This window comes from Ictalurus punctatus, chromosome 10 (assembly GCF_001660625.3).
Source record: "Ictalurus punctatus breed USDA103 chromosome 10, Coco_2.0, whole genome shotgun sequence".
NCBI lineage: Eukaryota > Metazoa > Chordata > Actinopteri > Siluriformes > Ictaluridae > Ictalurus > Ictalurus punctatus.
The window spans coordinates 8,871,851-8,896,936 of NC_030425.2; the positions used below are offsets into that span (position 1 = coordinate 8,871,851).

The 25,086-nt window shown below is 39.4% G+C and overlaps 2 protein-coding genes across 4 annotated transcripts; one reads left to right on the top strand and one right to left on the bottom strand.

The window, feature by feature from the left end:
• Positions 1–84: 84 nt before the first annotated feature.
• ushbp1 (Usher syndrome 1C binding protein 1) lies at positions 85–14,169 on the bottom strand. Its single transcript, XM_017478947.3, has 14 exons — positions 13,878–14,169; positions 12,117–12,235; positions 11,848–11,999; positions 10,123–10,286; positions 9,680–9,889; positions 9,186–9,415; positions 8,926–9,066; positions 8,683–8,759; positions 7,491–7,572; positions 7,007–7,235; positions 5,509–5,667; positions 3,297–3,394; positions 3,048–3,170; positions 85–1,119 (listed from the first exon to the last, which is right to left on the bottom strand). The coding sequence occupies exons 1-14, from the start codon at positions 13,884–13,886 to the stop codon at positions 954–956; spliced, it is 1,959 nt and encodes a 652-aa protein (XP_017334436.2). The 5' UTR covers positions 13,887–14,169; the 3' UTR covers positions 85–953.
• A 2,739-nt stretch (positions 14,170–16,908) lies between these two features.
• Positions 16,909–24,318, top strand: babam1 (BRISC and BRCA1 A complex member 1). Of its 3 annotated transcripts, XM_053683274.1 has the most exons (10): positions 16,922–17,018; positions 17,776–17,968; positions 18,237–18,656; positions 18,748–18,806; positions 18,891–19,011; positions 20,823–20,901; positions 21,017–21,041; positions 22,969–23,098; positions 23,219–23,305; positions 23,663–24,318. In XM_053683274.1, exons 3-10 carry the CDS (start codon positions 18,249–18,251, stop codon positions 23,861–23,863), a joined length of 1,110 nt encoding a protein of 369 aa, XP_053539249.1. In that variant the 5' UTR covers positions 16,922–17,018; positions 17,776–17,968; positions 18,237–18,248; the 3' UTR covers positions 23,864–24,318. The 3 variants fall into 3 exon arrangements, with proteins under 3 accessions (XP_017334275.1, XP_053539249.1, XP_017334276.1); XM_017478786.3 differs by lacking the exon at positions 17,776–17,968 and having other exon boundaries at positions 16,909–17,018; XM_017478787.3 differs by lacking the exon at positions 17,776–17,968 and having other exon boundaries at positions 16,945–17,018; positions 18,198–18,656.
• The last annotated feature ends 768 nt before the right edge of the window (positions 24,319–25,086 follow it).

A 25,086-nucleotide genomic window follows, 5' to 3' on the forward strand; every position in this document is an offset into this window, starting at 1 on the left:
CAACTCAGCTGCTTCCATGCTTCCAATCAGTTTGTAATGATTAAAATGATATATTTAAAGATATCACAATACGGCAGAAAAGTGTATTGTAACATAATTTATCTTGATATTATATCATCATATTGCCCAGCCTTATATCGTTACAAAACATTATTAAATAAAATTGAGTATAATTGCTGCACTCAGGATTCATTATCATTACGATGATCAGCGCAGCATGTGCAGCTGACTCGGTCATCCGTTCCTCTGATCTTCTTTATCTCTAGCTCAGGCTAGTGTCTCAGTTAAGCATGGCCTCGTCACCCCTACATTCACAGGCTTCAACAACAGTACAGGCCGCCCTTTGACCCCTGGGGGTGTGACACTCAACCTTTGCCTCAACCTACTGAGTGGCATTCACAGCTGCGTCCGAACATTGGGGGTTGGGAGCGTGCAGTCTTGAGAAAGGTGGACTCAGTAAAAGGAGACAAATGGCCAAGCCGAGATCCTCTATGTTCAGCCTCTTTTGTCTTTCATCTATTGTTTGACTCGAGCGAAGGGCCAGATCTTTGCAGGGAGCGTGGTTTTTTTGCACGCAGAATAAATACATGACCTTTGGTAAACACTGCTCCCATTTTCTCGCGATCTGTTCATCCCAGTGTTCCCACAAAGACCCCCTTACACGAGCAAGCTTATATGCACCTAATAATATCACAGAATGGCTTGTAAAAAAAAAACACACACTCATTAGCCCTAGGGTTGTTTATACAAAGAACTTTAAAGGACACTAAAGCCATTGGTTTGCAAATAACTTAAAGTATTTTCATTCAAACACCTAAATGAAACTTTTCATTGTGAAAAAAAAGTCAAATTTCCCTCAGTGTCCCCTTCTTTATATGCTCTCTTGAGCTTAAGTTACATAGAATGCTAAAATATTTTTTATTGCAGTTATAAGTTAGTTTATAAAATGTGTTTTAGAGCACTGTCTCCTCCTTCTTCCACTCCAGCGCCTCCAGCGTGGTTTTTAGTTCAGCCAGTTGAGACTCGTGACGTTCCTGCATGGCTGTCATTTGTCGCTCGATCCTCCACAGCTGCTCGTGGTGCTTTTTGCGAGCGCTCCTGCATGCACTCATGGCTTTACTGCGAAAAGGAAAGCCTCAGATTAATCCGACCATTCGTAATCGCCCTATTCATCAGTACAGGCTTTAAAGCAAGAGTTGGGTGGAAAATCGAAACGTAATTTTTTTTAATAATCTACAAGTTACAAGGCTAATATAGCTAACAAGTAACGGAGGCATATGGCCTATACTGATCCACTACACTTTCATTCATTTACGGTAAATATCATGAAGAATAAAAATCAAATATTGCATCTTGTCTTACATTTACTTGTAAATGTAAATACAAGTAATGTTCTGTGTAGAAAAAAAAAAGAAGAATGAATTTAAGAAAATATTTAAGAACAATGTTATGGGTTAGCATTAGACATTTTTCAAGGACCATGATGTCTACGTTGGCACCAAGCTTATTTTTTTCTCAAAATGCATGTCAAAATTCATCTTTTTTTCTAATCTAACTAACATAAATACATCATTCCTACACTTGATAGTGATAAATAGCTATGCTATGCTATCTTGTAAATGTATAGTTTAACAGGCCAGGTGGTGGCTGTAGTTTTACAGGTAAGCTATGAATGAGAAACCGAAAAAAGGCCATTTTTAAAAGATTTTCTTAAAATATTCTTTCTACAGTACCACTGTAATAAAAGACTACAAATGCAACAAATGTTTTTGTCTTAAAACAAAACGTCAGTTACACACCCAGCCAATGGACAGCCATTTTCCATACTGATTATCCTATACAGCATTGCCAGGGAACCTGGAGCCTATCCCAGAGAACTCGGGGCACAAGGCAGGGGACCCCCTGGACAGGGTGCCAACCCATCACAGGGCACAATCACACACACGTTCACACACTACGGACAATTTGGAAATGCCAATCAGCCTACAATGCATGTCTTTGGACTGGGAGAGGAAACCGGAGTATCTGACGGAAACCCCCAAAGCACAGGGACAACATGCAAACTCCGTGCACACTGGGCAGTGGTGCGATTCGAACCCCCAACCCTGTCTGTTGTATTTTTTTTTTTATTGATATTATTAAATTTTTGCGTTCACAATGTTGCACTTTCAGATTTTAACAGGTTTATTAGTTTCCCTGAATGCAGCATACAGAACCTTTTAAACTGAGTGTCGAGTAAATTCCTTCAAATAACTTTAACATCAACCGAAGTCCAGCTCCACACAACAAAAATGAGTTGTACTCTACAGTGATTGTGTCGTCTAGTCTTTAAACTTCTCTGGCCATGACTCATTTATTCACTTGGAGCCTCAATACAATGCTTTCTCACTATGAGTCAGTAATTATGTCTTGAAACCTGTTTGTGCTGCATCAGCTTGATATAAAAATGCGTTACCACTGTAAACGCTCAAAGTGTAGTGTATGAAGCTGCTTTCTGCATACTGGGTTTAGAATCATTTAGAATAATGTTTATTAAGGCTAATACATAGACTATATAGTTATCATTATCTACGCTGCATATTCTAGAAGCGTTAAATATTCCACCTTGATTTATTCTTTCATCACAAAATGGTTAAAAAGTTACAGGTTACATCAAACCTGTGGGTTAATCTTATTATACCTATTATTATTATTATTATTATTATTACCTATTATAATTAAAATAATCTGAGAGCAAGGATTTTGTGTCATGAATGATTCTCATTTCATGCTAGGTCAAATAGACAAAAAGGTATTTAGTGCACCTTGCTGCATTTTCATCTCTTTCATATTTCCGCTAACTTAACAACTTCCGTTGTAGCATAACGTGTAGGTTTTCTAAATCCAAAACTTTAATCAGATTACAATCTTTTCTGTGAAGCATTAAGCATTACCCATGATGCTTTCTGTCCTCTAATCCTAAACCTAAACCTAAAAGTAGCCCTAATCCCTCAGCATCACCCAGACCATAAGAGTTCACCAGACAAAAATAAATAATGGTGCTGTACTTGTGACAGAACAAGAAGCGGGCCACTTCTTCCTTATTAACTCTTCTCTGTGTGGCGCCGTCTGACATCGCTGTGTCCAACAATTCTCGTAAGGATGTCACTCTCCTCTTTAATGTCTGCTCACTGCAGAAGAAAACAGGAAAGAAACTTTAGTTAATCAGCCTTTATGACAAAAGTATTATTAAATCAACAGTTATACATTTTAAATCACAGCTTGGTTGAGCGTGACTTTTGAAAAAAAATTTGCACCTTTGTAGTATTGCCTGAAGTTCTCTCATGATGGCGTGATTCCGTGGCCCAGGAATTCCCGCTCCACTCTCCAGCTTGGCCCGAATCTCATCTATCCTCTGAAAGAAACAGAAGAAAAGTCTCGATATAAATTGCAGTGACCAGCACACCGGCTGATGGAGCATAATGTAATCATAATTTTAAATGCCCTTCTGTTCGCACATTAATTTTCAATGAATATGAATAACAACAAACTTCTCTCTAACAATGTTGCCTTGCACAAGTATGTCCAGGACTTATGATGCGTTCAAGTCCTTCTGGGACATTCATATTTACTTTTACATTTACGGCATTTGGCAGACGCCCTTATCCAGAGTGACTTACATGTATACAACAGAGCAATTGAAGGTTAAGGGCCTTGTCCAAGGGCCCACCATTGGTAGCTTGGCAGTGCTGGGGCTTGAACTCCTGATCAGTAACCCAGAGCCTTTAACCACTGAGTCACCACTGCACCATATTTATGAGTTGGGAAGTTATAACTAGGACGTCAGGTGCGTTCAAGTCACTTTGGTCGGAGCTAGATCGCGGTGTACCTTCTCTTAATTAACTACAAAAAAAATACAGCAAGGTTTTTAACTCTACTTCAAGAAAATGAAGAATTAAGGTGTGTTTAGCTTTTTTATGTTTTTGATCAATTTATGCAGCTACTGTAAACGTCATCGTTACATATTATATCATAATTGTATAACGCTATCGTATTTTGTGCAGGAAATTAGCTTGTTTTATTGTAAGCTATTGTAAACACGCAATTTGGTTGTATTTCAATAACTTGCTGCATATACCAAACACATAATAACTGAAATCAGCTTCTGAGGCGAGTAACCATTCAATTTCAACAAATCTACCATCAACTACAGATGTTGCATCTATTGATACGGCCACGTTTTCTTACACACCCCAACTCGGAGCTTAAAGGAAATTTCCCACTGCGAAATATGACTTTGTGCTGGCGTTCATGTGCGTTCAACATTCTTCAAGCCTGATATCATCATGAGGCAAAGAGTGAGTTTTCCATTTTACATGAAGATATCCAATGGAAAGATTCAATTCCATTTCACAAACTGACCCAAGAACACTTTTCCAGTTCTGCATTGAGTGTTTCTTACATCAGACTGCGACAAATGCAATTTCAAAACCTTATTCATGGGCATGTTTAGAAAAGAAATCCTGAGAAAGTATTTTAAAACAATTTTCGACAAACATTTTAGATTCTGAAACATAAAACAGGCATTTTTGGAACATTTTTGGAAAAGACATACATCAAAGCGTCATCCAAGTCAGCACAACTTTGGCATCTCAAGTTGACCATCCCTACCGCTCCAATATACACTTACTGGCCACATGTTCCCTTGCTCATTCATGCAATTCCCTAATCAGCCAAGCACGAATGATACAAAAAAAACATCCATTGGGGTGGTTTGTTCATGAGAGAGGTCAGAGGAGAACCAAACTAGTTCGAGCTGACAGTAAAGTTATGGTAATTCAATTCACCACTCTTTACAACCGTGTTGAGCAGAAAAGCATCTCAGAGGTGGATGTGCTACAGCAGCAGAAGACAACATCAGGTTCCAGCCCTGTCAGCCAAGAATAGGAATCTGAGGCTACAGTTGGCACAGGTTCAAGTGGAAGACTGGAAAAACATCACCTGGTAATTTTCTAACCTTCAACGGTCCAGTTTCAGTCCCTCAACTGTGCATAAATGCGAGACTTTTAGACAACTCGGGTCTTTAAACACATCAGTCGTCATTGTGCAAACATTTTAGTGATCAAAAAATAACTCTGTCAAGGTGTATGGCTGCCTAAAAGCATTTGTCAACACTGATAAACTGCAGCATTCTTGGCTTTGAATGATATCCGTGTTTGCTCGTTCATATCAGTCGCAAATGATGTAACCCTCATACAAGGGGCTTCTTCAGTTCTGTTGTATGATTGGGAAAAAACCTGGCATTTAAAACACTGTGTGTGACTCACACCTATGATGTCATCAGTCTGGATAAGTTAACGTGGCATTTACACCGAGGTGTGAATTGATACTGCATAATGTATATCACAGCGACACAGCCTTAAAGGTATTCAGTTAAAATTGTGTAGGTAGCATGGGTCCGAACAGGTTTTGAGCAGTATCATGTCATGCCCAAATGCTAATTAGCCCACGTGGAAGAAAACAAAACACCTGTTGTTCTGCTCTCCTGTCCTCCAGCTCCGCTCGCAGGCTATGTGCCATGGCAGCCGCAGCTGAGTCCTGACACCTATGGGCCACCAGAGAAAACTCCAAAGAGCGCCGCTCCTTCTCCTTCAGCCTGTTGAGTCCCCGCAGCTCAGATATCTCCTCCTAACAAATTGCCCAGAAAAACAACATTATGACTATAACATAACACAAAATATAATATATGGGTATTGAGTTCAGGTGTTTATTGCTGCTGTGTAAGATTTTTGGTTGCTGTTGTTGTTGAAAACGAAATAATAGCAATTCTTTGTCCCTTAGGCCCTGCTGAAAAAAAACAAAAGAAACCCTCATAGAATTTGTAATGGTTTTACTGGTTATAATGGGATTTGTATTGGTTTTAATGATAACTGTAATGGTCCCTGTGGGTCACTACTGGTAAATTGTTACCTTCTATTGGTGGTATGTTATGTCTAGTGGATACCATTAAGGACTAGTAATGGTAATGGTGTTAATGGTTAGCTGATGGTATTTGTAGTGGAAACCATTAGAATTACTGAATGGTAGAATGGTTTCTATTGGGGGGGTTTTCCAGTAGAGAGTGTTTCTCATCTGTGGGTTGGGGGAGGTTGCTGGGCATCACAAATATTTCCATCCTTAGAGAGAAATCATGGAGCCACTTTGAAGTTCACAGAACAATGTAGAAATCCTAGAAGCTTCACAGAGATCTAATGGTGGCTACGCAACCAATGTTAACTACCTAAAAGGCCAGAGAATTAAAATCAAATAGACAGAGGACACATATCAGGTAATGCAAATACACCCACTGAAGGTCACCAGGCATGTGTGTTTTGTTCTCCATACTAGCTAGATAATCTTACCCCACTAGCTCAATACCAACAGCCTCAGAGCTACACAAAGCCCAGTATAAAGCAAACTCTGCTTTTGTTTGAGCTGAGTGATCATAACAGAAAAGGCCTTTCCCATCAACAAGAGCATGTGTTTTAATTAATCTATCTAAAATTAACCAGCTAGCTTGATCTGTCTGCCCGTGTGTACAGTTACACATTGTTAATGGACTCAGAATACAGTTTACATAGACAGCACTCACATGCCAACTAGCACGAGCAACCTAATTAAAAGACAAGATCATGTTGTACATTTACATTAATATTAACCGAAGCACTTCGCCTGTATCTGCATGATTTTATGCACTGAATTCCTGCCACCCGATTGGCTGATTGGAGAATTGAATGAGCAGGTGTACAGATGTTCCTATTAAATTGGTTGTATGTTATGTCCTAAATGAACAACTATACAAGAAAAAAAAGCAACTGAAAGCATGCAAGTAATTTGGATGGGTTTGACTAAATAATAAGCAATTAACATAAGAAAAAGTGTGAGAAAAGGAAGATTTCTTTCAGTGTTCTTCAGTCATCTGAAATGTAAATTCCACTTATCATCGGGATCTTGGGGTCCTGAGCCAAATTTTATGATGCTAGCTCACCTTGACGTTGACTAGCTCATACATTAGTGCTGTTTTCTCTTCTTTGGGATTGTTTGAGGACAGAAAGCTTAGCCTCCTTGCTCCGGCCAGCGTGCCCGTATCAGGGCTGAGCTTCCCTTCTCCTGTCCTGGTCTGCTGTGGAATACACACTGCCATCCTGTCCTGCTTCAGACGGGTGATCCTCTGCCGAATGACTCCAGACTTATCTTCAAACTCCTCTGAAGACAAACTAAGAACAACAAATAATTGCTTTTGTTATATTCTATGCAAACGGCACAGTCATTTTTTTATGTAAACTGAAGACATTCCCCAGTAAAGACATGGATATTCCAGTCTAGCCTCAAATAAAGCATACACAAACTGTTTGCATTTTAGAGATGAAACCTATTTTCCTATTTTTCCTATTAACCTATGTATTGTAACGTATTCATCTTTATTTTGCAAATTAGTCATTAAGAATGAAGGCTAAGATGCTCTTTGTGACCTGTTCTGGGTGGCCACTGTTGTGCAGGATGACTCCTCATTAGCAGGATTCACATTGCCAGTGTGTTCTGGGGTAGACGGCTCTGTAATGAGAAATTGGAGCGAGATTAGAAAGAGGAATTAGGGGAAAAAAGTGAGAGCGAGCCAGAGAGGATTACCAGATACATTTTGTCTCTGTGTGTGTGTGTGTGTGTGTGTGTGTGTGTGTGAGAGAGAGAGAGAGAGAGAGAGAGAGAGAGAGAGAGAGAGAGAGAGAGAGAGAGAGAGAGAGAGAGTCAGTCAGTCAGTCAGTCAGTCAGTCAGTCAGTCAGTGCCGGGAATTTGTAGGAGGAGTAGCAAAAAAAAAAAAGATTTTTGACCAAATCCAAGATGGTGGAAAATTTGGCAGAAATTGACATCATTGGTGCTACAGCGTTATCAGCACTTGGCCCAAATTTGGTTAGAATGTTCCTTAGACCCGCCCCAATCAGTGTGCCAAATTTCATCAGTTTTTACCAGACAGTTCTATGGGCTGCCATAGACACCTTAGCCAGAAGAAGAAGAAGAAAAGTAGAATAACAGTAGGGTGCCTATGCAACTTCGGTGCTTGTCCCGCTAATTAAACAAGTATGTATTTAATCAGGATTTTCTTTTTCTTTGAGTTATTGAATCATTCCTAATGATCTCTGGAACACGATTCCATATTTGTAGGAGCAATGTAAGAAATACACTGAGGATGTATTATTATTATTATTATTATTATTATTAATGCTTTTGTGTTCCGTATTTATTTCCAAATGCCTGACTGGATTTAGCGAAGGAGATGGTTGCTTGCTAGCAGACAAACTGCTATGATCCCTAATTTCTCCATCTGGGGATTAATAAAGTATTATCTTATCTTATCTTGTGCCTCTTCCCAGTACATGAGATAAAAAAAATATAAGAGCAGGCTTCACAGATTCATTCAAACATTCACATCTCATCACTCTTACAAAATCTATTACAGTATTTATTCAAATACAAATTACTGTATACAATTTGACATATTTTCATATTTCTGGATTCAAACTGAAAAAGAGAGAGAGACTAACAGACAATGACAAAAAATGTGTGTGTGTGTGTGTGTGTGTGTGTGTGTGTGTGTGTGTGTGTGTGTATGTGCGTGCGTGCGTGAGAGAGACACATGACACATAACAAATGTGTGTGTAAGGTACCTGCTAACGCAGCATTCTGTCGTTTCCTGGCTTCATACAGGGACAAAAGATCACAGTATGCCTCTTCACATTCTTCACTGTCAGTCAAAAAAAATCTGTTAGTTACTCTCTCATACAAACACTAAAAAACTTTGTCACTGCTAAAGATTTTTAGTGAGAATTTTATCTCACATCAACACACCGTTTGTGAAATCAGTGCTTGCTACAACATACACAGTGCTGGAGTAGACAACAACAGCTCACCAGTATGTGAGGGCCATGTGCAGAGCTGAGCAGTCAGCCTCGTGGCGGCTCAGAGCCATGCTGACCTGCTCTGACTCGCTCTTCCGTCTCTCTAGAGCTGCTGTCAGCCGCTCATTTCTTGCTTTCAATCTCTCCAAGGACCTACACACCAAACCATATGTAAGTACAAAAGATGCTGGTGTCCTAATAGATGTCCTATTTTACACATATATTAAAATACATATTACTGCATTAACTGGAATGGCAAATCCATGCCTCACCTCTGGAGACGCTCCGTCTCAGTTTCCAGAACTGAGCTGGCAGAACTGAGTCTTGGTGGCGTGGACGGAGAGCCGGGCGGTGAGATGGGCATTCTACGTGAGAAAAGAGGAGACGCAGGGATCGTAGGAGATGCCCAACAGGGGCTTGGGATCCTGCTAAAGGACAAGGATGGACTTCTGGGAGGGGAACAACTAGCCGTAATCAGCCATTTGTTTTTCAGCTCGTCCAACTATTTCCAAAAGGTGCATTTTAGAGGCCATTAGACATTTGTCAAATTGCTCAACAAAACATGTTTTGAGTCTGAAGTCTAGAGCTACCAGGCCAGTGTAGCTAACAAAGTTGCCTGTAGCTCCAGAGCAAAACTAATCCAGCAAATGTTGCACACAAAACAAGTCCTGGCTATTTTACTACATTTGGGCAAAAAAAGTAAATAAATCTTTGGCCAAACTAAAGTACTTTGTAAGGTTTGATTGATTATAGCATGCTGTGTAACCTTCTCTCGAAGTCTTCTCTTCTCTTCCTCCATCTCCAAAATGGCTCCTTCCATTTTCTTCTGTTCTTCTTGACGTTTCTGCAGGCTGCTGCTCAGATCCCGGTTGAGTTTACCCAGTGACACAACCTCTTTTTGATACTTTTGACGCTCTTCAGTGGGTAATGCAGATAGGTAAGAGATTCCGAGCTCCCTCTCCATTTCCTCTAATACCTTAGATAGCAGTTAAATGTAGGGGGAAAAATTATATCTTGCAAATAAGAGCACAAAAAGCAATTGGGGACAAAATGGTATGTCATTTGTCATTAGTATCTAAGTAGTGTCATTATAGTGTCATTAGTATTTGTCATCTTGTTAACATTGGTAGCATTATTGGGGTGAACCATTTCTTAAACTGGGGCTTGGTGTTTATTATCTCCTGAGAATGTGGAATGGGAGAACCTTACTTGTGTGGCCTGAACCCAGGTATCACGCGCTGCAGTAATATGCTCTTCCTGGGTTTTTTCATCATCATGAATGTGAGGGGCGACCAACTTTCTCCCTCTGCTGGCAGATGACTCCAGAGTAGACAAAACCTGCTGGAGCTTCGTCCATAGCTCTCCACTGCCCCCTGTGGACAAACATGATAAGTGCAATATGAAGATTATGGAATATGGATATTGAGTCAAGTTTATTTTTATTGTCACCTCATACATATTTATGTACGTCCAGTTCAGTGCAAAATAATAAAATAGGTTTGTATACCTTTAAGACAAAATGAAGGTGATGCATTTAATTTCTAAAACTTTTTACTGTGTTGGATTTCACAGATGTCTCTTCATTGTTAAAAAACACAAAAATTACCAAATAGTCTATGTAAAAATATTAAAAGTAAAAAATTCAAAATTATATCACTTTGCATTTCCCTTTTTAAACATTCTCTAATAACTTAATAAGCCTCCAAACCTCAACTTTTCTTTCGTCATTGGTGTCTAAACCTATTTTGAAAAAAAAACAATTCTGCTGTTTTTGCCTAGTTTTTGGATTGTTGCATGCTGGATTTACTCAAATTTGACTTTTAACATCTTATTATATATCTTTTGTAGATAAATTCTAAAGTAGAAATCAAATTTTTCTACTTTTCTCACAGAAACCATGTGGATCAACAGTACATAGAGGGATTAACGATAATCCAGAATGGTGACCAAAAATACAAAACATATTCAGGGGCTCGCTGTGTGAGACGTGTATGTCAAGAGCAATGTACATAACTACAGGTATGATTATGTCTTTTGCATGTGTCTAATATGTAAGAAATCTTAGATAACAAAAGGGCGATGCGGCCCGATGCAAAGCAGAACACAGAACGCTGCAAAGGTTTTTATTAAACCCTCCTATTATGTTGCGGTAAAAAAAAGTTACATCCATTATGTTATGGGTCAAAATGACTTCCACAGTTTAAATACACTCGAAAACAACAAAGAACAGCTTAAAACAGTAAACCTTTATTATAGCTTGTCCAAGACAGGCCATAAGGGGAAAAAATGCATACAAGTTTGTAAGTCTAAATGAGGAAAGTCAAAATATTTCAAAGAGAAAAAGAGAGATTAACCAGTATTTCAGACTTCAACTCAAATGTGAAAATAGGTCAAATTGACCCATAACATAATAGGAGGGTTTAGGAATGACACATTGTATTTTTTAATCTGTTTAGAGTCGTGTTTTAATGTTGTAGAACGTCCACCAAACAAGTTCCTGTTATTGCATGTTATAGCAGCCTGTCATGTTAACAAGGAAGTGCAAAGTCCATCATCCTAAAGACTATCTCATATCAATAAATGAACAGCTTTAAGTCTGACGGTTACAAAAGGATAATACTGGAGACTCCTTGCAAAAATACTAAATAAACATCTCCTACAGAAAACATTTCTATATCTGCGATTGCAAATGTTTCTTTTTTGTTTACTTTTGAATTACAGCTGGAACTACTGTCAGAATTACCAACTCCTATTATCTGACTGAGAATTCAACAGTGCTGTGTTCACTCACTATCTACACAGTTTAATAGAGGGAAAAAATGAAAACTCTCCATCAGGACCAAACATATGGCAGCGCTTGAAATACACAAAATGACTTAAGTAGCACCCATTTTAGCGTGACTGATGCTGGGATGTTGTTTAAATAAAACATGCCTTCATATTCCCCTGAGTATTGCTTAGTGACAGACTCCACCGATGCTGTTCCAACATGAGCCACTCGGCTACTCTGTGGTGCTGGGGGACTGGAGTTCAGGTCTGAAACTGGCTTGCAGGCTTGATTCTGTGTCTCACAGTCCTTTCGACCCCTGATATGCAAAAATAATAATAATAATAAGGGATAATCCTGATAGGTTTTAGGTGTGTACCCAGTATAAAGCTATTTTCTTATAAACACAGGTGTGACTGTGTGTTTGTGTGTTTACCGTGGTATTTTCAGGGCGCCCATCTTCACGTTAAGCTCAGATATGATTTGGAGCAAATTGCCCACCTCGGCCTCGCACTGTGCCAGCTCTGAGTCAGCACACGCCGGGCTGTCGGTCATCTACGAGACACAATTCACATACGTCTCAGTTAAATCAATATTAAACATTGAACAATTCCTTTCAGTTAAAATGAACTACTCATACACAGTACTAACCCTAACCCTAACCCTCAGGATTTGAAGTTTGCCAACAGTTTGTTCAGGATACACAGCGATCAGCCATAACATTAAACATTAAACATTAAATAATATCATTGTTTAGGTGCCCCTTGTGCTGTTTAAACAGCTCTGACCTGTCGAGGCCTTCGAGCTTTGAAGGTGTGCTTTGGGATCTGGCACCAAGACCTTAGCAACCTTTAAGTCCTTTAAGGTAGGTGGTGAATTCACAAGAAAGCCAGGACTCAAGGTTTCCCAGCAGAACTTTGCCCAGAGCATCACACTGCCTCCACCAGCTTGCCTTCTTTGCATAGTGCATCTTGGTGCCATCTCTTCCACAGGTAAGCAACACACACACACACACGACCATCCACATGATGTTAAAGAAAATGTGATTCATCAGACCAAGCCACCTTCTTCAATTGCTCCATAGTCCAGTTCTGATGCTCACTTGCCCTTTGTAGACACTTTCTGTATTGGAGAGGGGTCAGCATGGGCACTCTGGTGATGGAGCAGGTTGTCTACTAATCGTAGGGTTGGCGGTTCAATTCCTGGCCCACATGCCAAAGTGTCCTTGGGCAAGACACTGAAATCCAAGTTGCTCCCAATGCTAAGCTAGCGGCTTGCATGGCAGCTTTGCTACCATTGGTGTGTGTGTGAATGGGTGAATGAGAACCAGTGTAAAGCACTTTGTAGAACCGCTAAGGTTAAAAAAGCGCTATATAAGTGCAGACCATTTACATTTACATTCCAACACAAAAAGTAAAATCATTTCAAGTGTATACTTAAAAAAGGACACCGTATTTTTTTTCAATGACCCTCTACATCAGCAGACCTGAGAAGATATTATGGGGGTTTAATTTTACAACTGATCTTTTCCGATGATATAAAGGAGATGGGAGGAATAAAAGGTGAGCATATCAGATGGGACATATTTGTAAAAGAGATGCAAAGTTATCAGCTATAATTTTCACCTTGAGATTTGACATTCTAAGTTACTTATCCTTATGAAGGAACATCTATGACATCTAACACACTAAATGTCTTTGCTGTGTCAGTGGGTGTGCAAACTTTTGCACACAAATATTGCTGTGGATGAAAAACATCCATGGATGAAAACATTACTGTTAGTGTAAAGCCTTTTGTTTTGAGCAAAGGAAACAGAGGAAACGCACATCCTGTAAGGATACTTCCTGCATCTGTTGTGTTGGCCCCAGATTCTTGAAAAAATATTAAATTCTTACTTCTTGTTGTCCTTATTAATGTATAAACATGTGTTAGACACATGAGGTTTCAAATTCATTTCTGAAAGAAAGCAGTTTATCTCTTTTCTTCCCCCATGGGTTGTAAAGTTAAACAGAAATGCACTAGTCATGCAGTTTATTCACATAATTGCAAACATCCTGATATTAATATTCATTATATGAATGTCATCTATGTCTATAAAATGGTTTCCCTAAACACAGGCCTCACTCTACTGAAACCAGACAATAAAAAGAGACACATTACTCATCCATAAGTCAACATGCAAAAGAAAGGAACTAACCTCTGTCATTTTGGTTCTCTTGCTACACTTTCACGTCCGTCCCCTTGCTTAAAAACACAATAAAAGCACACACCAGAGCTGTAGGCTTCTGGACAGGAGCTGCCGTCCTTTTGCTCGGGGTGTGATTATAGGCTTGAGTAGATCCACACAGTGCCCGTCTCGTGGCACGCAGCTCTGTCGGATCAGGAAGAGGTGTTTTTTTTTCCCTCATCCCACCTCTTTGCTAGCCTGTTGTTGCTCTGACTCTATTCAAAGAGGTTCATTTTTTCCTCTACATTGTGATAAAGACATCTGGTAACTAATGGAAGCCATGATCACAGCCCCCACCCATGCTCTTGTGTGATCTTTTCCTGTTTTCGTTTAGACTTGTTTGCCTCTGTTGAAAGGTAGTGTTGAAAACCCAGTAAAAGAGTGTGCTGAGAAAAACCTATTCTTTTTACAGTATGGTCCAGGATGAATTGAAGGATTACTGTCCTTAGGCTACGGGGGGGGGGGGGGGGGGGGGGGGGGTATATGAATTATTGTAGCATTCTAGTAAATGAAGATTCCTCTTCCTTTATTTTGAAGAAACATTTTCAGATTTAGCTTAGTAAATCTGTGGTATGTTTAACATATAAAAGGGCTTACATATAAGCTACATCCAGGAGCATAATGGGTTTTGGGAGGAATCTCTCAGTTTACATATGTAGTGTTGACTCTACATCTTTTCAAGTAAAGAAAAAGGTCAAGGAAAAAGACTGACCGAACGCTGTTCAGTTTTATATGGGGGGAAACTTCACTACATCACCACATTAGAAAAACAATGAATGAATGAATTCTTATGAAAATAATGGACTCTACACTGAATAACACCTTTAAGAGGAATTGGCTTTGTTTTAGAAACCCTAACCTCATTTTCTAATGTCTTCCATCTTTTGCCATATTTCATTGGTGTTTTTTTTTTTTTTTTTTTTTTAATTTCTTATGTTGATTGAAAAAAAAAACTGTCAAATTGTCAGCATTTCATCGTCAGGCCTTCATGTCATGAAATACAAGTGATATAAATACAAGCAAACCTTTTCACCTCATAGGTATTTCATATGGAAAAGGGGTTTGGGTTAGGGTCAGGCAATGATCATAAGTCTATGTTTCTGGAATATTGGTTTTATATTAATATTATATTAATGGATCAATTATTTAATAAGAACCAATTAGAGATGCCACCAATCTGATACCCAGGATTGATCAGAAATTGTGTATATGTATTTTCCTGTAGTTTTTTAAGTAATTTGGTTTAAAAATCATTTTAAAGCTTAGTAGGTTTTAAAGAAAAAGATATCAGCTTAATATCGATATCAGATTATACTTAAGGTTTCAGTATCTGTCTTGGTTTTGATAAATAAAAAGGTGAGTCATGCCACATCGACCATAGAGTGGATAGCTTTTCACTTCTGAACAATTTATGACTCAGTATAATATCCCTGTAGCGCCGAAAGATACAATAGTCTTTGGTGCAGTGCCTTCTGGAATCTGTATGGCATTTATGACCAACAGTTATTGTTGGTACATTTTGCTGTGTTTCAGATTTGCTTCTCAGATCATTCTCATAACAATAAATTGTCAATAAGGGCTCTTTCCCAAAAAGACATTTATAAATTCCAAATGTGGCACTGTTGTGAATTGATTTGTTGATGTTGATTCATGGGGAAAAAAACGTTACATTCAAACTTTTTTTGTAGAATATACCCATTTAAAATGTAGTTCTAAAAGAAAATATTGATTTAGTTTTTTTTTATATAAAATTCCATCTAAACAGCAACATATTTTTTGAGATAAAACTTTTCTTCCAAAACCTTTTCTCTGAAAATATTGATGAGCATTTTAGTTTATTATAGAAACATAGTTTGTAGTTTGGTCTGCTAAAATTTCATAATGATATGTACACACAAGCATATATGGCAAATCTTATAGTAATTACAACTAAATATCATGTCCATAAGTGTAAATTCTTAGGTAAGGTACCATGCTTTATTTCTTCTAAGAGGTAGATGAGACAATAGAAGTGCTGTAATTAAAGCTGTAAAGCTGTAACGTTTTTATATGAAATATACTCACCAAAAAAAGAAAGGTCCCTTTTTCAGGAGACTGTATTTCAAAGATAATTTTGTCAAATCCAAATAAACTTTAAAGATCTTTATTGGAAAGGGTTTAAACAATGCTTTTCATGCTTGTTTATTGAACCATAAACAATTATTGCACATGCATCTGTGTTACAGTCCTCAAGACACGAACAGTGTACAGGCGTTAGGCAATTAATGTCACAGTTACAATAACTTAAGGACACTAAAGAGACCTTTCTACTGACTCTGAAAAACACCAGAAGAAAGATGTTGTTCCTGCTCACCTGCATGAACATGCCATAGTCCTGCTGCAGGGAGGCATGAGGACTGCAGATGTGTCCAGAGCAATAAACTGCAATGTCTGTAATGTAAGACGCCTAAGACAGAGCTACAGGGAGACAGGAAGGACAGGTGACTGCCCTTGCAGTGGAACATTACATGTAACCGTGTGTCCCCCCAGGCATGATGGAGAACTTGTAAATGCCTCGGTGGAAGAGTGGAGGAACATCTCACAGCAAGAACTGACCAATCTGATGCAGTCCATGAGGATGAGATGCACTGTAGTACTTAAAGCAACTGGAGCACATCAGATACTGACTGTTACTTTTAATATTGCCCCCCCCCCCCCCCCCCATTTCTGTTCCTCAAATACCTGTGAAACTTGTTCAGTTGTTGAATCTTTTTATGTTAATACAAATATTTACACACGTTAAGAAATCTGTTGGAATGTGAGAGGAAGTTTCTTTTTCTTTTTTTTTGCTGAGTATATATACTCTCCCTAGCATGATGATATGTTCACTTCTTTATACTTCTTCTTGTACTTGATGAGATCACTTAAATAGAAAAGAAAAAAAAAGTAAAGAAAAAAGAGAAGAAAAAAAGAAAGAAAGAAATGTTGCTTTGATGTAACGCGAGAATTTGGGCACTAGGTGGCGGTGGCGCTCTTAACGGTCGTCTTCGTCTATCAACGAAGTAGAGTTGCATGAGGAAGTGTTGAGGAAATTTATTTCACGTATTTGTTGCTACCTTTTGATAGATTTTGGTAAGCTATATCAACGATTTCCTTCGGATTACGTTTCGGCTAAGTCAACTGTTCTTATTGCACATTAGCTAGCATTTTTTGACACTGTTGCGGCCGGTTAAAAAGCTTGTCAATTGAATCCTACACGGCTAGAGAATAGATATTTATGTCGCAGTTAGCAAGGCTGTATGTCAAACGGCTCTATATAGTATATGTAGTGCGCTACATGTGAGTCAGAAACTAACGCTTTTTAACCCTATGTAGTGAGCGGATAAAGGGAATACCGCTCTGGTTGAGATATTGACCTGAAAAATGGCAGTTAAAGTAATCTATTAGACGTTTATTGTTACTACACGAAGAGTACTTGTCATGTACAACAACAACAACAACAAAAAGAGGAACATTCTGAATATCAGATAACAACAAGTATGCTGTTTGTGAGTTGTAAATTGATTATTTAGTGACGTCAAATAAAGCAATAAATCACTCGAGCAGGTGATCTACAGTGATTTTAATCAGGGGTAAAGAGTTGCCATAAGCACATTATCTGTGATATCATCAGTGTAAAGCACGCCCTCGAGTGGTTCATAGCTTACTTTATCACATTTCAGAAAAGCATCACCTTTTGGAACAAATGCCCATCGACTGTTGTTCATGATTATGGTTCTGTCTATATGTACAAGTTTCCTGGCAAAATCTTTATTCGCTGGAATAGTTAACGCAAGAATTGCGGTTAATCAGGGAAATCCCTTTAAAATCCAGTCCTTTTTGCAAGCAGACCTGGCACAGAGGAAACCGGAGTACTCGGAGGAAACGTTCGAAGCACGTGGAGAACACGCACGCTCTGTACACACAGGGCAGAGACGGGACTCGAACCCCCAGCTCCGGAGCTGACCACTGCGCCACCGTGCCACCAGAACTGATCATCCTGGGGGAAAACCACAGGACAATGCGCATTTATACCAGTTCAGGTTTAAAAAGAGTACATGCGGGTGTAATAATATTCCCAGCTGTGCAGGCGGGAACTGCTTACCAAAGTCGAAGTGTTTAGGTGTAACATACAGTGAGCAGTAAACAAACAAGAAAGATATAACAGTAGATTTTCAATATAATCTGGAGATGGATTTTAAGATAAGGTTAAGCTTCAAAAGAAACATTCTCCCGAATGCAGTGTAAATTGTTGTGATGGTATTTTCAAAGTGAAATTAGCGACATTTGCTGATTCTTGGTGCCGACTAGTGAGCAGGCGTGATGGAGAGCACAGATCCAAGCCCAGCAGATGGAGAGGAGCGAATGGCCGAACTGCGACCGAGGACACGCTCCAATCCAGAGGGAGCGGAGGACAGACGGAGCAGTAATGGTGGTCTGAACAGTCCTCCACCCTCACAACCTACTGTGGGAAGTCGAGTGGAGGGAGAAGGAGAAGCGGCCAGCACTGACAGTCCTACAGGTTCCACGTCCACCATCACGACTACTATTTCCGCCCCCATCGCTGCTGCAGCCACTACCGCAGCAAGCGTCATGTCCAATTCAGTGCCTGCTTCAATGGCTGCTGCCAAAGAAAGGCCCAAACCAAGTCAGCCCTCATTGGCATCGCAGATTCCTCCAGCTTCAGAACTCCATCTACGAGCACCAAGAGTCAACTGCCCTGAAAAAGTGGTGAGTCGAGACATTTAGATAAACGAAGACCTAAATTTTGCTTACTTGTTAAGTCATTGCGGTGATGGTGTGTATTACGTCTCCAAAATAGATCATCTGTTTGGATTTGTCAGAGGAGATGTCCCTACAGAAGCTGGAGTCCTTCAACGGGTAATATTCTTCAGTCCACTTTACCTTCGACCAGATTTACGACTCATAGAAATCTTTATGTTTGAAATGAGTTCTCCATTTCAGATCCAAGACGAACGCTCTCAATATCTCCCAGAAGATGATTGAAATGTTTGTGAGAACAAAGCACAAAATAGACAAGAGGCACGAGTTCGCCTTGGTGGTGGTCAATGACGATGCCTTGTGGGTGAGTCGTAAACAAGTAACTGATCGTAACCTACGATAGTAAATAAAGTACTATCATCATCCGGCCACAAGCTTCAGCATCTTGACTGATCGGCTGTCCAGATGTTTGTGTTCGAACAGTGTGACACAGTGGGCTTTCTGGAGTGAGATTTAAAAACTGTTAACAGCATCACATCTTTAAAAGTTATTAAAGAGTTGTTTATGAAATGCATAGTGGTCATAGTGGTCACCATCAATTATAGTAGACCAATCTATAGTAGAGGTTGACCAAGCAAAAATCCAGACCGAGTTTATCCCAGTTTTGAAGAAAGAGTCCGCTGTCATTATACAGTGCGAGAGCGGCCTCGAGGAGTAAAATAAAAACTCACTCTCACTACGTTTACGTGGACAGCTGTAATCTAATTATTGACCTTATTCCGAATAAGACAATATTGTGATTAAGGTGTTTACATGAGTAGCTTTTAGAATACTCCTTTCATGTTCCCGTGTTACGTTATAGAACATAGATCGATTAACGGCACACGTCATTACGTCCCACACCACGCTGTCCGACGTTCCCTCAGAATTTCACATACAGTTCGTCTTCGTTATGGGACCGTATACAGTTTTGGGTGTTTCAGTTTTAATTTTACGAAAGCTTCAAGTGCAGTTAATTATTTGCCATGCTATACGTGCAAATAGACAACTGCTTGAAGCCACAGGCTGCATCCCAAACCACGTACTTATCTACTATATATTAGCAGAAATACATGTATTTAGTAAGTAAGTACGTGGTTTGGGACGCAGCCGTGTTCTCTTGTTTGTCCTCAAACGGTTGAGCTCTGCCCTGTGTGATCGTGTCCTGTCGCACAATGCGGTGAAAACTCCCACACGACGTTAATAGTGTGATTAAGGTGTGTACATGTCTGTAATGCGACTAAAACAGGAATACTCCACACGTCTCAATTCGATTTGTGTTTACTTCGAGTATGACTTTAATTGGATTAAGGTCATCAATAATCACTGTTTACATGATAGCGTCTTAATCAGAGTATCATCTTAATATTGGATTATTGTTGTCCAGGTAAACGTACCGACTGACAAATTTTGTTGTGTTATTTGAAGTGTTTTTAATTTATTTATTATTATTCATTTTGGATGTATCTGTTTTTATTTGTTATTTGAAGTGTTACTTTTTGGTTCTGTTTGGATGTATATCTTTTTATTTACTTTAGTATATATTAATATTTATTTCATTATTTTTGTAATAAAGTTCAGCAATAATTTACTTTGAATGTTATGTTCGATTGATTAACTTGGTTATCGGCAGGAACTTAGTTATCGGTAGAATCCTCTAACGGTCAACCTCTGATCTATAGGTTAAACTGGATTAGACAGGACTGGTTACTGGCAGGTTCTTGACACACACATGAACATTTTGTTTCTTAATTTCCAATAACACACATCTCAAATCACTTTACTTATCTTATACCACAGCAATTTGCCAACGCAAAAAGTTATTTATTTAAAAATGTATTTATTTAAGAACAACACATCCACATATCCAATTATGTCCACAAGCAGTTGGACCGTAAATAGCCGTTTCAGAACTGTTTTCTGTAACTATGTGCTAGCTGTTAAAAAAACGATTGATCACCACCTTCTGACCAATCAGCATCGAGAATTCAACAGTGCTGTGGTATAAATGTACACATGTGTGCTTACAGTGTTTAAAAGTTTGTGTTGATCCAGTCCAACAAAAAAGTGTCAGTTGTTGTAAATCCTAATCAGGGAATTAAAACTCGTTGTTCTTGACTTCTTTCTTGTACCTAGTTATCAGGCTTCACCTCTGACCCACGGGAGCTGTGTAGCTGTTTGTATGATCTTGAAACAAACATCTGCGAATCTTTCAGTATCCTTTTCACATCCATAATAATCAATTATTGGGTTAACTGCCATGTTACAAGATGGTATTGCATGATTGCTGTAAAAAAAAAAAAAGATTCTTTCTTAACATTTTAATCTAGACCTGGAGGATCTTCTCAATGTAATGTAAGTGTGTTGTTGCAATCTTGTGATCCAGTTGAAGCCAAACGTTTACAAACACCTAGGCCAAAGATATTTAATCTCAGTTTTTTATAACTAATCACATTTCATATTAACCTTCTTTTCTATTGGTAAGTCGATTAGCGATCTACTTTGTTCACATCAGCGGTCAATTCAAAACAATCGATTCGAAATTTATTCCAGCTTTAATTCACTGTATCAGAATTCCAGTGGGTTGAAAGGTTACATACACACAAGTTGACCGTCTACATCCATTTCTGGAATCTTCCAGACTGTTTAAAGAATGACTTGTAAAAGCTTCTGATTGGCCAATTGTCATAATTAGGAGTTAATAGGAGTGCAGCTGTGGCTGTACTTAAGGGCCTAGCTTTAGAAACATTAGCTTTTTGCCCTTGATACCATTGCAAAATCCAAGCAACTCATCCAAGGTCTTAGAAGAAAAGACCTCCACAAGTCTGGTTCCTCCTTAGGACCAATTTCCCAGCAAGTGAAGTATCCACAAGCATCTGCACAAACAATTGTATGCAAATATAACATTTTTGGGACCACACAGACACTGTAGGAAAGAAGCACAAATGAACTCCCATGGATGAACAATCTTTGGTCCACAACAAAGGAACTGGTAAAGGAGTTGGCCAAAGTAGCACCAGTAGCAAAGTATGTACATCACCATGGCCTGAAAGACTAACACACAAGAAGAAGCCCCTACTCCAAGACCAGAACAAAAAAGCGATTACAAGCCTTTGGAGGAGTGTTCTCCGGTCAGGTGTTATAAAAATGTAACTGTTTGTTTGGTCATAATGATCTGTGGTGTGTATGGTGGAAAAAGTCTGAGGATTTTAATCCAAAGAACACCATTCCAACTGTGAAGAGTGGGGGTGGTAGCATTGTGTCGTGAGGGAGTTTTGCTGGAAAAGGGACTGAATTGCATCATGAGGCAGGGGGATTATCTAGAAATACTCAAGAAAAACCTCAAGACATAAGCCAGAAAGTTAGAACTTGGTTTGCAGCTGGGCCTTCCAGCAGGACAGTGATCCTAAGCATGCCTGCAAAGTTATAACAAAATGGCTTAAAGACAACAAAGTAAAAGGACTGACTTAACACAGGACCTGATTGGTATGGCAACATGGACTGTGTGAACTTTAGCCTAGGCGTATGTAAACGTTTGGACGCAATTGTAGTTTCCTGTACATGTTTTATACTATAGAAACTACATGTACACACAATAAGGGTCTAATTGATTTGAATGACCATTGTTTATTTTTGAGCCAGAAATATGTTGGCGAGTATTCCAGGAATGCTACATATGAGAAGTGTGGAAAAGTACAGAAAGAATTGAGAGTGCAAAAGCGAAAAAACAGTGACTGACACCCCCCCCCAATAGTGCAACAAATTCGCCATCGTGTAACCAGTATGGGCGGCTGTGGCTCAGGTGGTAGAGCCGGTTGCCCACTAATCGTAGGGTTGGCGGTTCGATTCCCGGCCCACATGACTCCACATGCTGAAGTGTCCTTGGGCAAGACACTGAACGCCAAGTTGTTCCCGATGGCAATAAGGGGGTAGCTCTGCTACCATTGGTGTGTGCGTGTGAATGTGTGAATGTGTGAATGAGACACAGTGTAAAGCGCTTTGGAAAGGCCATGGTTAAAAAAGCACTATCTAAGTGCAGACCATTTCCCAGTACGTTGAGGCCTGGCTATATGTATATGACTTTTTGAGGCTCAAAAAGTCTAATTATTTAGAACTTCACAAGTCTACTCCTTATGTTATGTGGTGTACTGTTAAGTTACTGTTAAGTACTGACAGATCTGCATCCATTAATTCCTGTCTCTGGGAAAGTACAGTATATGTACAATAATATTACATTAACAGTATAACTACATGGTATAAAACCTCTACTTTTTTTTTATAGTCTCCAGAAGATTGATCTTCCAATGATGGACAATGTTCAGACAATCCCACCACCCTTTGTGGTTCGTACTCTCCTCATTTACAGTCGGCACGCAGGCCAGCTGCAGTTTAACCCATCAGATGCTGTCAGTGTAAGTCAACACATGTCTTATGCCAAACTTGTCATTTTTAAAGCCTTCAGTACTGACATGGTATGCTTTTTGCTCCACTAATTTGCTTTTCAAATGAAATCTTGAAATGTCGTGTTACAGAAAATGCTACGCTCTCCGTACTTCTTCTTTGACGTCATTTACCTTCATAATGGCGCTGACGAGCAAATGGATGATAACAGCTGGAGGGTAATTTTATTTTCACTGTCCCTCTGTTCTAAAGGCTTAGCTTAAAATAGTGACCATTATAATACAATACCCAATCTTGTTACAGTTAAGCACCAAAGTTTGTATCCACTATTGTTTTTTTTTTTTTAATGGAAAAGATGAAAATATGATGTTTATTTTGCAGTTGTTTTTGTAGTATTCTTGGAAGGAGTCTCCAATGTCATCCACTTTGAGAAATCAAGATTTCTCCAATTAGAGAAATCATTATAAGTTGCATTTTCAGTTGAATTTGGGGAAACCACTTGAAGCATTCGTTGTGTTGAACTATTTCAGTGCATCCTGTAAGAGTTTTCATAAATCCATCTCTCCTCTCTGCAGGACACGTATGAATCCTTCTCGAAGTTGGACTCTAAGGGGATGTGCTACCGTTTCGAGGTGTCGCTGTGCGGCCCGGCCATCGAGCTGCATAACTGCATGGCTAAGCTGCTGTGTCACCCGCTGCAGAGGCCCTTCCAGAGCCATGCCTCCTACAGCCTGCTAGAGGGCGACGAGCCACCAGAGATCGAGGCCACGGTGTAGATCACTGCTCACTAACCCTGCTCCTGGAAATCACACTGTAGAACTTAGTTCCAATACTGCTGTAACACTGCTTCGTCTGGATAATCAGTGTCCATGATATACCAGATCAGCAGTGTTGGATTTGGGTTGGAGCGTCTTGAGTTCTGTAAGAAGATGCAGTAGATCTCCATGAACAGGATTAATGAAGGACTAGCATCACTGACGAAGCGTCTTCCCTTAAGATTGTCTATTAATGATGGACACTTTCTGTGCTGGGGGAAAGAAGAAGAGAGCAAAATGTCTTCACATGTGGACTGTTTGTGGATTTTCTTTAGATTTGAGATGTTCAGGGGGAGGGAGATTGCCTTTTATTCACTGGATCCATTCAGCATAAACCCTTCAGGCTAGCTTGGTGAATGTGGAAAGATGATTGTCGAGTAAGGATGTGGTTAAATAAATGATAAAAGTCAAGAACATGGTGCAGTGAAATTAGTTTGTTTTCTGTGAAACATGACTAACACATGACCATAGCTCTAAGTCAAGATCTGCCTTCTCATACTGAATAGTTCTATTTTAGTTTTGGTAAATGGTTTGCACTTAAATAGCACATTACACTGTGTCTCATTCACCCACACACTCGTACTCTCACACCAATGGTAGCAGAGCTGCCATGCAAGGCGCTAACTTGCCATCGGGTTCTTGTCTTGCCTAAGGACACTTCAGCATGTGGAGTCACGTGGGCCGGGAATCGAACCGCCAACCCTGCGATTAGTGGACAACCCGCTCTACCACCTGAGCCACAGCCGCCCCAAATGAAGAGACGTCAATCTGGTATAAATCTTAACTCACAATGTTACTATTCATTAGTAACATTGCAGGGATTTTCATTTATCACATGACGACTACACTGACCCATATATGTATTTTTAATAAAAATTGCGAAAGCACAGTAGGAATATTGCTAACAACGATGTGTAAGGATTATCGTTAACCTTTTCAACATTTGCGTGTGTAACTTATAAACGTAACATATGCGTAGAGTACCTGTACCAGCATTGCACAAACAAAAATGCCATTTGCAGAGTATAGGTGAAGAATGGAAAAAGACCATGTGACATTTTTTTTCCCCAGTCTTCAGTGTGTGCCTACTGTAGCCACAGATTCATGTTCTTGGCTGACAGGAGTGGAACCTGATATGTTCTGCTGTTGTAGCCCGTCCAACTCAAGGTTTGATGAGTTGTGCA